The sequence below is a fragment of the Atta colombica genome, unplaced genomic scaffold, assembly GCF_001594045.1.
Source record: "Atta colombica isolate Treedump-2 unplaced genomic scaffold, Acol1.0 scaffold136, whole genome shotgun sequence".
Classification (NCBI taxonomy): Eukaryota; Metazoa; Arthropoda; class Insecta; order Hymenoptera; family Formicidae; genus Atta; species Atta colombica.
In genome coordinates, this window is record NW_017259224.1 from 814,513 (window position 1) to 828,401 (window position 13,889).

The 13,889-nt window shown below is 37.9% G+C and overlaps 2 protein-coding genes across 3 annotated transcripts in view; one reads left to right on the plus strand and one right to left on the minus strand.

The window, feature by feature from the left end:
• Positions 1 to 173: 173 nt before the first annotated feature.
• On the minus strand, positions 174 to 9,056 carry LOC108684620 (zinc finger RNA-binding protein). Of its 2 annotated transcripts, none has more exons than XM_018189040.1 (11): positions 8,908 to 9,056; positions 8,398 to 8,561; positions 7,091 to 7,432; positions 6,130 to 6,690; positions 5,291 to 6,001; positions 4,927 to 5,215; positions 4,674 to 4,858; positions 3,494 to 3,642; positions 2,068 to 2,163; positions 1,853 to 1,973; positions 174 to 1,583 (listed from the first exon to the last, which is right to left on the minus strand). In XM_018189040.1, exons 1-11 carry the CDS (start codon positions 8,955 to 8,957, stop codon positions 1,300 to 1,302), a joined length of 2,952 nt encoding a protein of 983 aa, XP_018044529.1. In that variant the 5' UTR covers positions 8,958 to 9,056; the 3' UTR covers positions 174 to 1,299. The 2 variants fall into 2 exon arrangements, with proteins under 2 accessions (XP_018044529.1, XP_018044530.1); XM_018189041.1 differs by having other exon boundaries at positions 6,130 to 6,579; positions 8,908 to 9,055.
• A 2,318-nt stretch (positions 9,057 to 11,374) lies between these two features.
• Positions 11,375 to 13,889, plus strand: part of LOC108684572 (N-acetylglucosamine-6-sulfatase-like) — a 5,426-nt gene continuing 2,911 nt past the window's right edge. Inside the window, exons 1-4 of the mRNA XM_018188961.1 lie at positions 11,375 to 11,706; positions 12,830 to 12,889; positions 12,958 to 13,164; positions 13,426 to 13,596. Of these exons, the coding sequence (XP_018044450.1) occupies positions 11,599 to 11,706; positions 12,830 to 12,889; positions 12,958 to 13,164; positions 13,426 to 13,596 (546 nt within the window). The 5' untranslated portion in view covers positions 11,375 to 11,598. The remainder of the gene's footprint in view (positions 11,707 to 12,829; positions 12,890 to 12,957; positions 13,165 to 13,425; positions 13,597 to 13,889) is intronic.

The window sequence follows — 13,889 nt, forward strand, 5'->3', positions numbered from 1 at the left end:
AAATTATAGAAGTGAATAGCTCATCAAGTGTCGACTAATGAAATTATAAATATTCTGATAAATATATTTGCTCGCTTTTGTAAATTTTATTTTATTTCAGATACATAATAGACTTGCAGATTCGAAAAATAATAACTAAAAAATAAATCGCGCGTGTACACTATTGGCTTTTATCTTTAAATTCGAATTACTTTGTACATATTACTTGAGCTTTTCGTGAATAAAACATTGAAGTTGGAAAAGGAAAGGAAAAGTAATATCAAGGAAACTGTCAATTCTTTCAGTCAGAAGTATCAAAAAGTTCACAGTTGCGTTGTACACATGTTTGTTTTATTCAATGATCATTCAAAAAAACAGAAAGTCTACACAAGTCAGAATAAATTCACTTAAATGAGGAGGTAATGTTTAAAAATTGAAACGTCAAAGTTTTAACTCGACTTCGCTTGAAATTCTGTAAATGAAATTAATTTATAGTATTGTGTGTTAAAAAAATGCTAACACGTGCACTTTCTCCGCATTGGATAATCATCAAGCATCCAAATCATCGAGTTATAAATATATTGGCGCTATTTTTTGCGTGAGTCACATATGTGACAATATATCGTAAATGGTTGTCACTTTGTGCAGAAGTGAGAGAGAGAGAGAGAGAGAGAGAGAGAGAGAGAGAGAAAGGATATAGTATTTCCTACACGTACTGACTACACACACACATACACACAAAATCTCAATACAATCTATTGCCTACTCTTTAACTTCAAACTTATAAACGTTCGTCGTCTTACTACACGTTCATTTGAATTCTTCTTATTTGTGTATCTTTCATAACTGATAAATGGTTAATCAGTCTAGCTGATTCAAATTCTGTGAACGCGTCCGTCTGTTTCGTCGAGACAAATCTAATATCAGAATTAACAGAATCCTATCCGTCTGAAAAAATTAGCGGTCAATTCAAGCTTTCCTCAATAATAACGCTACCTTCGTTTTGTGACACGCTTATTACAGATTAAATACATCGTAGGAAATAAATCCATTGCTATAAACGACTCACAAGAGACGTAGAGACAAAGAGCGTCCGCTGTTGTTTAATAAACGCGTCTTTTTAATAATTTTATCATTCCTCAGATTACGCATATTCTAAAAAATCGTGATAAGCATCAGCCTAGTTTCAAATTGTCCTTATCCGAAGATATCTCTCCTCCTAAACAAGCAACTGACACGGCGGGAAAAGAAACTGCTTCCTTATACTAGATAAGTTAATAGATAATTCGTACTGCAAGTACGAATCTTTTGGTAGATCTTCTATTTGGAATCTGTTTCCATTTTGATCTCTTCCGCCTTTTTATCCTTCTTCGAAGCCTCGCTATCGGTACCTTCTCCATTGCTGTTATCGCGTCTTCGTTTTCGAGCGAATCGTCCTTTGAATTTCGGCGGCGGCAATTGCTCCATACCTAGGACTTTGTGAATCTGGCGGAATGCCACTAATCGTAAAGCGTGCTGCGCCGACGAAGTAATATCTTCTCTCTGCTGGGACGTCATGTTTCCTATTGCATCAACTGGCTCTTTCTCGCATGGATCGGATAATCCTAAAACGAAGAGATTATGAATCAACATTGATTTCTGTACGTTATCTTTTGATCAACAGTACAGTTAAAATTTTTATCAGATTGCCATATCATCTGCGCATATCGGAAGATATAATTATGATACAGGAGAACAAAAAACTTGTACTCGAGTTCAAAAATCAATTCTACAATACGCTCAGTCTCGTCATCTTTTTCATCATTTGAAGATGGAAAAATTAAAATATCGAAACATGGTGGTATGAAACAACAAAATAAATTTTAGAAATTACCTGGACTACCCGGTAACAATATTCCTCCAGCTACGCATTCTAGAAGTCTTCTTAAGGCTTCACCCGGACTAAGAGGACCTCCCGCGGTGCTAATCACTTTCTCAGTCAATAATTCCAATGCCTGTATATATTGAAAAACGAATTATCGAGAATCGAAAAATCATGACAACAAACGAATAATTAATGGAAGTAATTAATATGTCACGTATACTAACCCAAGGATTTAACGGACCCCATGTTGGCACACGATTACACAGGTCGCGCATTATACGGATAACCATAACACAGCTCTGCAGCGAGGTAGCTCTAGCCTGTTGAACAGGATTAACATTTTAAAAACTACGATTTAATATACGTAATAGATGCACTGGCTCTTCTGGAGATAAGACAGCCTAAACTATTCTTCGATTGCTTTGTGTGGGCTTTAGCTATCCTCCCAGCCTCGTGCCTAGTGCCCCTAATAGTATTAGCCCATATCAATATTACCGGGTGTTTATCGATTACTCTTTCCTAGACGTTAATACCTGTCGCAATAATTAAAAAAAAAAGCCATAATTCATGTGTTTCAAGGAAAACTGTGCACATCTTAGAACAACTTTAGAACTCGACTCTAATCTACAGAAACACCCGGTACACTTATGACGCGCTACTGTGTGTTTGTGCTTGTCTGTCTCTTTTAATCTCCAAAGCTGTGCAATTAACGCACATGAAATTGTTACAATACAAAAATGGAACGAAATACATAATCTCACAAAAGCTGTACTGATGCTATATGTCGATTTGCTTTCAAGTTAAGACAGACCTAGAACAGACGCAGCCTAGGCTACAACGCATTAAGGACGATCCAGAATAATGAATTACGCTTGATCGTAAGACAATCGAGGTCTGCGTTAGTAAAGAAAATAAAGAAAATCACATTCATTCTAAGGATGTAAATGAATATTATACTCGAATTGCGACGTCTCGCAGTGCAGTTCCTATTATTCTGGATGTTGAAGATTTAAAGCAAAGCAGATGTAAATGCATCTAGCAGCATTTTCGCGTGACTGTCGAGATACACATTTACATGTTGCTTACTTGCAAGATTTCTTGCCTGATATATCTGATCGCATGTTCGATGTGTGATTAGTTTTCTCTTCCACGTACGGACGATGCCACTGTTATCCGTTATTTTCGGAACCGGAATTTTTATTTCGGACCGTTCTAAATTATGGTATGGTCATAAACGGTGGTAATAAACGTGGTCCGTGGAAACGTAAATGTAAAATCTAAAACTCCGAAGAGGGTACAGTGGACAAAGCCGACTTGGTGTGTGTTTAAAAATTCAGCGGATATAGAAACGGTGGACATCGAACGTGATCAAATAAGCAATTCAGACAGAATCATATCAACGACAGGTCGGTTAATGATAAAAAATAAAACCGTCACAAGGCTGGAAGTTTCTAAGACTGCTTTTTCTCTTTTTCTTTCTTTTTTGGTTTGATTAAAATTGTTTTAAGAGAGAGAGAGAGAAAGGACAATTTGCACGCGTCTCACGTTTTATCAGGAGAAAATAAAAGAAAATGCTTCGTTACATAGCGCCAAACAAGAATGTGGCACCGACAATTTGAGTTCTTGAACTGAGAGTTAATGGATTCAAACCTGAAACCACTTCGCGTGCCTGAGTGCAGCTAAAGCTTCCAAACACTTAGCCTTGGGAAGTACATCTGGTGGGTCTGGTTTCGTCACACTGGAGGCTGCGGGCGTTGTTTGCAGTTGAGCAGCTTCCTGCTGCTGCTGTCCACCATTATCTGAGATTTCAACAAAGAAAGCACAACACGCTTAGACAACACTTAGAGTGTTTGATCATGCCCAGAGATTTTAGGTATTCCCTCTCTCTATTAATATTCGTTTCAACTTAAGCACCTTTATATTGTGGGCTACCGTAATGATGCCAACGTGAAAAAAGAAATATAAGCCTGATCGAATGTAGTACGTTTGCAATGCACCGAGTTCACCCCCGTTAAAACGTTCTTTTTCGGATGGTTCTTCTGTCACTTAAGAACATCCGACAATTCCTATCAGCATCGGTAGTGTCACCTCTATCCGCTTAAAAGGTAGGTAGCACCGATGCCAATAGAACGGTCGGTTAAGATTCAGAGGTAATGTAATGCACATCGCAGAATGTGTGTACAGCATTCGATAACAGTCAGAGGGATTTTCTGTCTTTTTTTATGCATGATCAAAAAGTCCATAGTTTTAAGATTGCCTCAGCGTTGTTTCCTCCTATCGCAAGCGTGTCCACGTTCAATGAAATCTCTCGTTAGTATTGATCGTCGATGGAAATTCTAGTTCGAATATTCATTTTCGACAAAATATACAAATCGCTATTGTAAATGACATAATGCGCAACAATGAAAACCGGCATCTAATCATATCACATTTACGCTCTTTTTCTGCAAAATTTATCTCAATATCGTACGAGTATTGTTTTGTGATATACTCTTAATAATTGGAAATGAATTCTACAAAGAGGACTCTGTCGTGGACACACTAAGACACGCAGCTATATCGAAAAGGAAATGAACTTTTATGTTAGAGCGTATGTACACTGGCAACCGTCGAATCGTCCTTGGCTGCCCTGCATCGTCCTGGTGCTTAAAAAAACTTACAGAAAATCTTCTGGGCCATGAAAAGAACAAACTAAATGTACAAATCGCAGAGTAGATCAAGAAAACGACATGAAAATAAAAGAGGTGCACGATTTCATAAAAAAACCCCGCTTCGCCTTTATAGTTATCCTTTTCTTGGCCACTATAAAAATGCGAAACAATGAAATCACCTGCTGCGGCAGACTTGGGTGTCTCGCGCATCAGTGGGCTGGTGAGTGTCACGCTGACGGTAACTGTACCTCCAGAAACAGTTAAAGCCGCCGATTCCGGATGCTTTCCAACATTGTAGGTTTCTTCTGGAGCTACATTCTTTAATTCGCCTGGTAAAATCTCAGCAACCTTATTGAGCAATGTTCTATAAAAACAAATAGTCTCGTTATTATAATGTACGCGTGATTACTGCAAGGAAATCATCTGAGATACCTGGTAGGTTTTTCTGCACATAGTACAACAAGACACACGTGATTATCTCCAGATAATAATAGCCCTTTGGCCAAGTTTCCGACGCGCATAACGCCACGAAGTATCCTAGAATCTTCTTTTTCCTTTTGAAACGAGAATAGATTCCCATCGCTTCCATCTTCCTTTTGTGGTGTAACTGCCTTCTTCTTGTCAGCTTCTTCTTTCTTCAATGCATCAGCGTTTGCCTGCGGAGTACCAGCCTGTACATTTGCTGCAGTAGCATTGGAATTGGCAGGAGTATTCTTTTTACCTGTAAATAATCATATTCGTCAGTGTAACCTATAATTTTCAAGTTTGCACAAAAAGAATGCTTGAAAGTACTTACCAGCCTCAGCTAAAGCATCCGACACAAACTTCAATGCCTTTTCGGTATGAGAAACTATTTTCTGAACTGCCAATAATTCTTGTTCCTTAGGATAAATAGTTGTATGATGTGCCAATACATGTTTGTCGTCAGATGAATCCGGTCGTCTTTGAGGACCTGGGAATAACATCATGGGTGGTGGTCCTTGGAATGGACGCGGCATCGGTGGGGCACCTGATCCACGTCCATATCGTCGATACCATTCGAAATATTCGCATTCTTCCTCGTAGCGGCGCCTCTCTTCCCAATATATCATTTCCTCATCCATCATGGGTCCCATAGGTCCTAATTGATTGATCTCTTCTCTGCGACGTAAATACTCATCGCGCATTTGTTGCCTACGTAATTTTTCTTCCAGCATCTTGCGTTGTTTAAGGCTCGGTTTCATATCAACAATCAAATCCGGATTGACTTTTTTCTTGTAGGCAAATCTATGACGGCGACCTTTCATATGCATGTCTTTGGCATTGGGATCGTTGAATCGACACTCGCATAGTTTACAATTGAAACTTATGATCTTTCCATCCTCAGATTTATTCTCCTCAATATATTCTTGGCCAACCGGTTGAATATCCTTCTCATCGCCTGTAGCTTCTTCCACGGTTTCTTCGACCGATTCCTCCTGCTTAACCTCTGTAGTTTGATTTTGATTCACTGTGCCCAAATTTCCAGCTGAAACATTTATACAAATGCAATTGAGATTATATAGATGCTTTGTAAGTTCTATAAATATTAATAGAAAAATATCACTAGATTTTAATAATTTCTCATAACATGCAAAAATGTAGAGATTTACTTACAAGCGACAAAATTGATTTTAGGTGTTGCTGTCACTGTTGACTTCTTAGCAGCCGCAGCTTTTGCAGCTGGTTTTGGATTTAGAACTGTGGGATCCGCACTTGGTATAGGTTTTCCAAGTTTAGTGTGCAACTTGACGACCTTCTGATGCTTGGCACCTCTGATGTGAGCGGCGTAGGCATCGTTTCCAGTACAAGTTACATCACACAGCTCACATCGAAGACTATTGCCTGCTCCACGCGCTGGGGGCTGTTGTGGCACCTTCAGGGAGGCCTCCTTCTTCTTGTGCTTCTGACCCTCCAGATGCTCACGATAAGTCTGTGGCCCGGCGCAGCTGATCTTACAGACATCGCAATAGTGAAGTTGTTGAGGCTTAGGAGGCTGCTTGGGCCGCATTGCCTTCATCCCTCCCCCGCCAGCTCCGAATCCCTTCCGTCCGTAGCCCTGCCAACCTCCAGTCTTCTGGTTAGTGGAATTGCTGTTTGCACTCTGTTGGGCTACATACATAGTCGCAGCGCTATATAGCGCTGCGTCGTAGCCGGAATACGTTGTACTCGCCGTTTCTAAGGGAAATGAAATTGAAACCTCAAACTTTGGAGGGGCCCAAACCATTCGTACTTTCGCGCGGCGAACAAAACTTTTACTATTACTCATTTCAAGATGCATCAAAAGACGAACTACGAAGACTCCACGAAGACGAAACACCGATGGGAAATTGATGTACTTGAAAATGTGCTCCATTCTTCGGAGATAAAATAAAATTTATAACTTCTGCTAACTCCTCAAATTGTTATTTTGATCGAGAATGCTAGCAGAGCTTTGAAAATTTGTTTTGGCATTTTTCATATGTATTGTGAGAGGATCAATTTCATGTTATTAGTTTCTACATCACAGTTAGTGGTCAAAAGAGGACCGAAAATATTTAAACATAAAACATGTATAAGAAAAAGTCAACACACTTACTATTTGTTGCAGTTGATGGAGTAGCGGCAGGTGTAGCTGGAGCTGTGTATCCTGACGAATAAGTAGCGCTCTGAGTAGGATTTGATTGCTGATAAGCCGTACCAGATGCTTGATAAGTTTTAGCTTGCCCAGTAGTAGTGGCTTGTCTAGCAGTACCAGTATAAGCACTGGTCGTGCTGTAAGCAGGCTTTGCAGCCTGATAATGTGTTTCGGTAGTAGTATAAGTTGCTGCAGCTGCTGCTGGTTGTTGGTAATAGGTTTTAGTTGCGTCGTATGTAGCTGCTGGAGCAGCTCGTCCGTAACCGTAGTCGTAAGTTTGAGCTACAGTACCAGGATTGGCAGCTGCAAAGAATATGTATTGCAAGACATTATTATCGTACTTGAAAATAATTATATTATTGATAATATATGAGAAACAAAAAATGCTATTTAAAGTATTTAAGCTAACATTATATTTGTTGTACAACAAATGCAATACAAGTATAATAAATGAAAATATTTCTTGTCCTTCCTCATTCTCAGATCATATTCTTCCGATATACATTCAAAGTTTTCAAAATTTACAATTCAATGTTATGTATATTATAGTTTTTCAATGCTGATAACATACATTGGAACATGATGTTTGCTCGCATTGCCTTACTTTTTACACTCAGCACTTCTGTTTTCTTTCTTTTCAGCATTCAAATATATTTCATTTGAATTGCAAAACTTTCAACGTGAATAGGTCTATAGTCTCAATAGTCAATCAGCCAATTGTTGAAAATGAAACAAGCATCAATTAATAATGTATTTAATTCACTGACTCGATCCAATTCTAAATCAATAGTCTTTCTTTTTAATTACGAAAAGCTGAACTACATAAGAAATACAAAAAATGAATTAATTCAGAATCGGATCGAATTAGCATATCGAATATATTACAAGTCTCAGTGGACATCCGGTTTATTATGATTACATTCGATTTAACAATCGTGGAATCATTTCATCCTTGTTTAATAAGTTAAATAGAATTATCCATGATAGATCATAGTACTACATGGAAAACTTATAGAAGAAACTGGATGCAAGTGTAGCTCCACTTGCTACACCTGAACCTGATCAGTACTTTTTAACTATGATATTGATAAATACTTGTTTAAAATCATCATAAAAAATCATCTTAAAAAAAAAATTTATATTCAATGAAAGATGAAATTTCGTACAAAGTACACTAATGATAGGTGTACTCTTTAAAATTTAAAATTTCTTTCATAAAGGGATCGATCGCTAAACGTGACCATGTAGAATTCACACGTAGAACCCACCTGCGTACGTTGTCCCAGTTGCGGCTGCAGCAGCAGCTGCCTGATACGTCTCGTAACCGGTCGCAGCGGCAGCAGCGGGTCGTTGAGTGTACGTGGCAGCGGTAGCTGCCGGAGTTACCGCGTATCCTGCTTGCCCGGTCTGATATGCGGCGGCGCTGGTCGCCCTATTCGTGAAGCAACATTAAAAAGTAAAATTATCACAGCCGGACTAGTAGAGGTTGATTGAGAGTTCGCGCGAGGAAATGCGACACGCAACGGCAACGGGGACGGTGATAAGTACAGCGTAGGAAAAAAAGTATCGGAAGTCCCTCGGGGGAGACGCTCGACTCGGGACGCTAATTTCTCGCGGCGAGAATAATGGCCGCCAAGCCGGCCGTACCTTTCAGACGCGTGCCGTCGAAAACGCGAACGTCTTTTATCACTATCGCAGGCACACGCTCGAGACCACGAATCCTCGCTCGACTTAACACTAGCTACTTAGTGATAATGATAATGCAGACGATTTCGTACCCATATTGCGTCCCACCATGGGTAAAGCCGAAATAATTGTTCTGAGCCATCCTTCCTCGCGAAGAGAATCTCGGAAAGAAGGACAATGGAGGCAGTCGTAGGGCGTGCCACGAGCGTACTCGAAAGATAGAACGGCGGCGGTAGTGCGGTATTGCCGCGCGCGCCGATTGGTTGGCGAGCCGTGCGAGCGGCGCGCCCTCAGTGGCCACTTCCGCAAAGAACCGGCAACGCGCGGCGGAAGATTAGAACTGCACTTCCGCGCGAATATACGACTACGACGCGCCCGCGCGTTCTACACCTGGCGTCGCCGCGCTACCTGCCGCCGGGTGCCGTCGGTGTGCAAGGCGAGATACCTGCCCTGCCGCCGAACCAGAGATCTACGTCGCACGAGGTAAAGATACCCGGAGGGAGGTAGATGAAAGAGAGACAAAACGGCAGCGCGATGTGGCCTGCCCGTATGAGGAGTAACGATCGGTCCGAATCGATATGCGATCTTAATCGAATCTCACCAAACTTACTGCGTGTCTTTCTCGGCTATTCTCCGGGACGCCGGGGGTAGTGGAGCGTGGGTAGCGTGGAGAACAGAACTTGCTAGCGATAATAATTTCGCGGCTGGTCGCGTATCGTCGGGATCGTCACGCGACGTGGCGCATCGAACATACGTACGGCGTGCGCGGGGAAGGGCTCGAGGCTTGCCGTTGGTAGAAACGTGCGTTCGTTCGTGCGTATGTGCGTGCGTCGCCGTGCGATACGAGATACACGCGCTACGGCCGCGCTCGCGCTCGTTTGTTCGCCGTGCCGTATGCGTGTCCGGAAGGCGTAGGGGGATCTAGATTCTAGCGCCGACGCGCTCAAGATGTTCCTAGTGCTTCTCTATTCTTCTTCCCCGACGCCCTCTGCCAGTCATCCCTTCGTAACATCACTCACTTCCGAAATATCGACATTGTCGCGTTTTCAATTATCAGCTTCTACCGATGTAGATTAATTTTAATCTCATCGATTTAATTTACTTTTCTTTTTCTAGACTAGACTTTCCTCTCCGAGGAAAATTTTACTCTATATACTACAGTATACGTTACGTATACTATATGTTTCGAGTAAAATTTTTCTCGGAAAAGAAGTTCTCGGAAACGTAGCCTAGTTCTAAGAATTAATCTACATTAACTTAATATTTGTTCGCGTCGCATGCTTCAACATGTTCCAATATGCTCCTATCATAGCTCCTACTCACTCTAATGCGCTTATTAGAAACTATGTTGGAGCATGCGACGTGAACAAACCTCTAATTTCCACCGAGGAATTTAAACTGGATCACAATGTAAGAACCAACCAACAGCAGTCGAGCATTCTCCTGTTACAGTGAAACGACAGAGAAATGCTCGACTATAGTTAATTGGTTCTTACATGATTCAATCTGATTCGATTTAAACCCTTGGTGGAAACTAGGCCATTGGTAGAAATGAACATAAGCCGTGATCACAGTAGGGTTTGTGAGATTAGATTGGATTGAAATTTCACCAACCATTGAAAAAGGAAACTAAGGTCTGTTTTTTATTACTATACTCTGAATCTTTGATGCAATAAGTTGGAGTGAAACAAATGTATATTTCAACTGATTGCACTGTGTGTACTAGTTTAGAAAGTGCAGCAATAAAAAACAGATTGCTAATATCGAGTTTAGTGCACTTTGCTTTAATTAGTTAAATTCCAATCCGATCTCAATTTGAAAGTGGAGTCAAGATCTTACATAAATATATAAAAATATTATAAATATATAAATCTTTGAAACATCTGATCAATCAGATGAATTTTACAAATTGACCAATCAAAGAATGCTTCAAAACATTTATTGCATCACGTTAATCGTATCCTTAGGTCGGTATTAATAGATCAGTATTTACAGACGATTCTTATATTTAAGACTGCTTAAGTATAATATTAAGATGTAATGATGTGTTAAGCCAATCAGAAGATAGTATTGTAGAATTTGTAGCCCTTAAGAATCATTTGTTAAGGTGCCTTTTTATGCTGACGCTCGACATTCATTTTTATCAAAACCGATCATGTGATAAAAATTGACGAATATCAAGCATTAATTTCGATTACATGACTTACTTGATCGAGCGTTAACATGAAAAGATACTTTTAAGCCTTAAAATTACGAATGCAGTTTTGATGATCATGAAAACTTGCCCTTCGCTAACCATCTTTAATATAACACCTCGCCGGTAAATGGTTATTCATTAAACATTAGACGTTTCTTTTTCGTTGCACTAGATTGCACTAAAATTTTCTATCTCATTTCTACTAAATATACATCCGCTTCATACAATATATAATATGTATCTATTTCATTTTAAGTGCAGTAAGTGTACATTGTGTCCATAATGAACAGCTTTATTATATCATATAATAATAATAATAATAATACGTTGATATAAACGTGTAACTGTAGTTCATTGAGTAGCTTCAGTAATCTCGTAGTTTCGATCACGCAATTATCCGTATTTATCCGTATACTGTGCGCGAGATTAAGAACTGAGATTACCGTATATTATACATATATTTTCAGAAGATCTGGCGAAACGCCAATTAGACAGACACGGTGGTATCTAATTTCGTCGCGGTCAGTTGGGAATTATAACACGAATTTTTCCACTCGCTACTTTCGTATTTCATCGGAAGATCAATATGCATCTAGTATCATTTTTCTTATTATTCAATTGTTTGTCATTCTCGATATCGAAGAATATCGTGCTAATTATTACGGATGACCAAGATTCTGTTCTAGACGGCATGGTAGCGTCTTTAATTCTATTCAAATTAGTTAACAAAATAAAGATTAATAAAATTAATAAAAATTCAATCTAATATATGTAGATATAAATTAATAAAGTTTATTTTCAAATGTATCGGTAAAAATCCCGCACTAATTACAATAAAAGTGGTTTCGGTCAAATTGACTGAAATTAATTGTGATTATATGTGCAGATTTATATTTGCAGATTATGAGATAAGACCGCAGCACAAGCTTTGCATAACGCATAGTGCCTAAAGGAATCAACTAATCAGAATCTTTTCTTTCCTCCCATTCTATGGAAAAGAAGAATTTTGATTGGTTGATTCTCTTATGCATTATGCATTATACAAGAATCTGTATTGCAGCCAATACTGATCAAAAATTTTTTTAGATAAAATTATCAAAAATTATTCTATGCTCTGATTGGAATTGCAATTTCCTAACAGAGCCTAAAAAATGTTAACAACCCAGAAACGAGAATGGATTAAAATGGATTGAAATTTTTTTCTATCCGAATGCGTATTTTAAATAGCGAATACTTTTTTTGGATTTAATTGAATTCATTTAGATTCAATTAGATTCAATTAGATGCAATTAGATTGAAAAACTGCATTTTCTATTCAAAATTTTGAATTGTATTTACAGTATTGAACAGTATTCACAATTATGTTTGTGTGCACAGAAAAATATTATTTTTAGATTGAAAGGCATAGAGATATGCTCCGTGCAATTCCTATAAAAATGCATTCAGAACTGAAAAGCATTCATTTTAACATTCGTGAATCAATATTTCTGAAAATTTGAATCCATTTCAATTCATTTCAATTCATTCTCGTTTGCTGAGAAAGTATTAACGATTGTTTTTTTAATACTTGTGCTATCAATAGAATCAATTTATTTTTAGTTTTACGCATAGAAACTTTTTTTTTGCTCATATCTCATAAATTTCATCATCACAAAATATCATCATCAATTTGATCGAAATCATTTTTATCATATGATTAATGCAAGATCTTTTATAGAGGAAATGCAAAAAATAAGATTCCAATTATTTTAATTAGAAAACAATTATAGTCGTTTATACTTTGGAAGTATTCATCGTAATTTAATTTATAATTTTAGACCCCAATGACAAATACTCTGAATCTTATAGGAGATCGAGGTGCTACATTTACAAATTGCGTAAGTATAAAAAAATACAAAAATTATTTCTATTCGATTTGGTGTGTAAAGAAAGAATCGTCGTTTAGTTTGTAGTTACACCGGTTTGTTGTCCCAATCGGGCATCTATTTTGACCGGACGATATCAACATAATCATCTAACGGTAAACAATTCTGTCACCGGTGGTTGTAATAGCGCGCGATGGCAACAATTACAAGAACCGACAACGTTTGCCTCTCTTTTGCAAAATATCGTCGGATATAAAACGTTTTACGCAGGAAAATATTTGAACCAGGTAAAACCTCTTTAATGATTCTTCGATTAAAGAAAATTTCGTTTTACGATGTACACGAATGATATTATGAGCAAAAATAATTTTATTTGAATTTTATAAGATTTTTTAATTTAAAATTTGAGGTCTAAAATAATCGAAGTAAAAATGGGATTTTAAAATTTGTGAAATAGAATTTTAAAATTTTTTTACTTTTTTCCATAATTATTTGTGTAATATAATTATTATTTATGTAATTAAAATTAATTAATGCACATGCGATAGTATGGAAAGAAGAAAACTGGCGGTGCAGCTCATGTACCATTGGGATGGGATTGGTGGGCCGGTCTTATAGGAAACTCAAAGTATTACAATTATTCGTTATCTATAAACGGTACTGAGAGAAAATACGGTGATAGCTCGAATGATTACCTTACCGACGTGATCGTGAGTATACAAAAATATTCAACATACAACTGAGAGTAAACAAATCTGATTCTAATATATAAATAACGAATAAAATTGTATTTGCAAATTTTTCTATCTTTTTGAACATACTAACAAATTAATTATTTTTATGAAATTTTTTTTCTCTTAAAAAAACCTATCTGTGAATCGAACATCATTTTTGCTCTTCATCGGATACGAGAATTTGAAGCCTTTTCATTTTTTATTTTATTGTAATTTGAACTCTATTGGCTTTGTTCATTAATAGAATAAATAAAAAAATTAGCTCTCTCTCTCTCTCT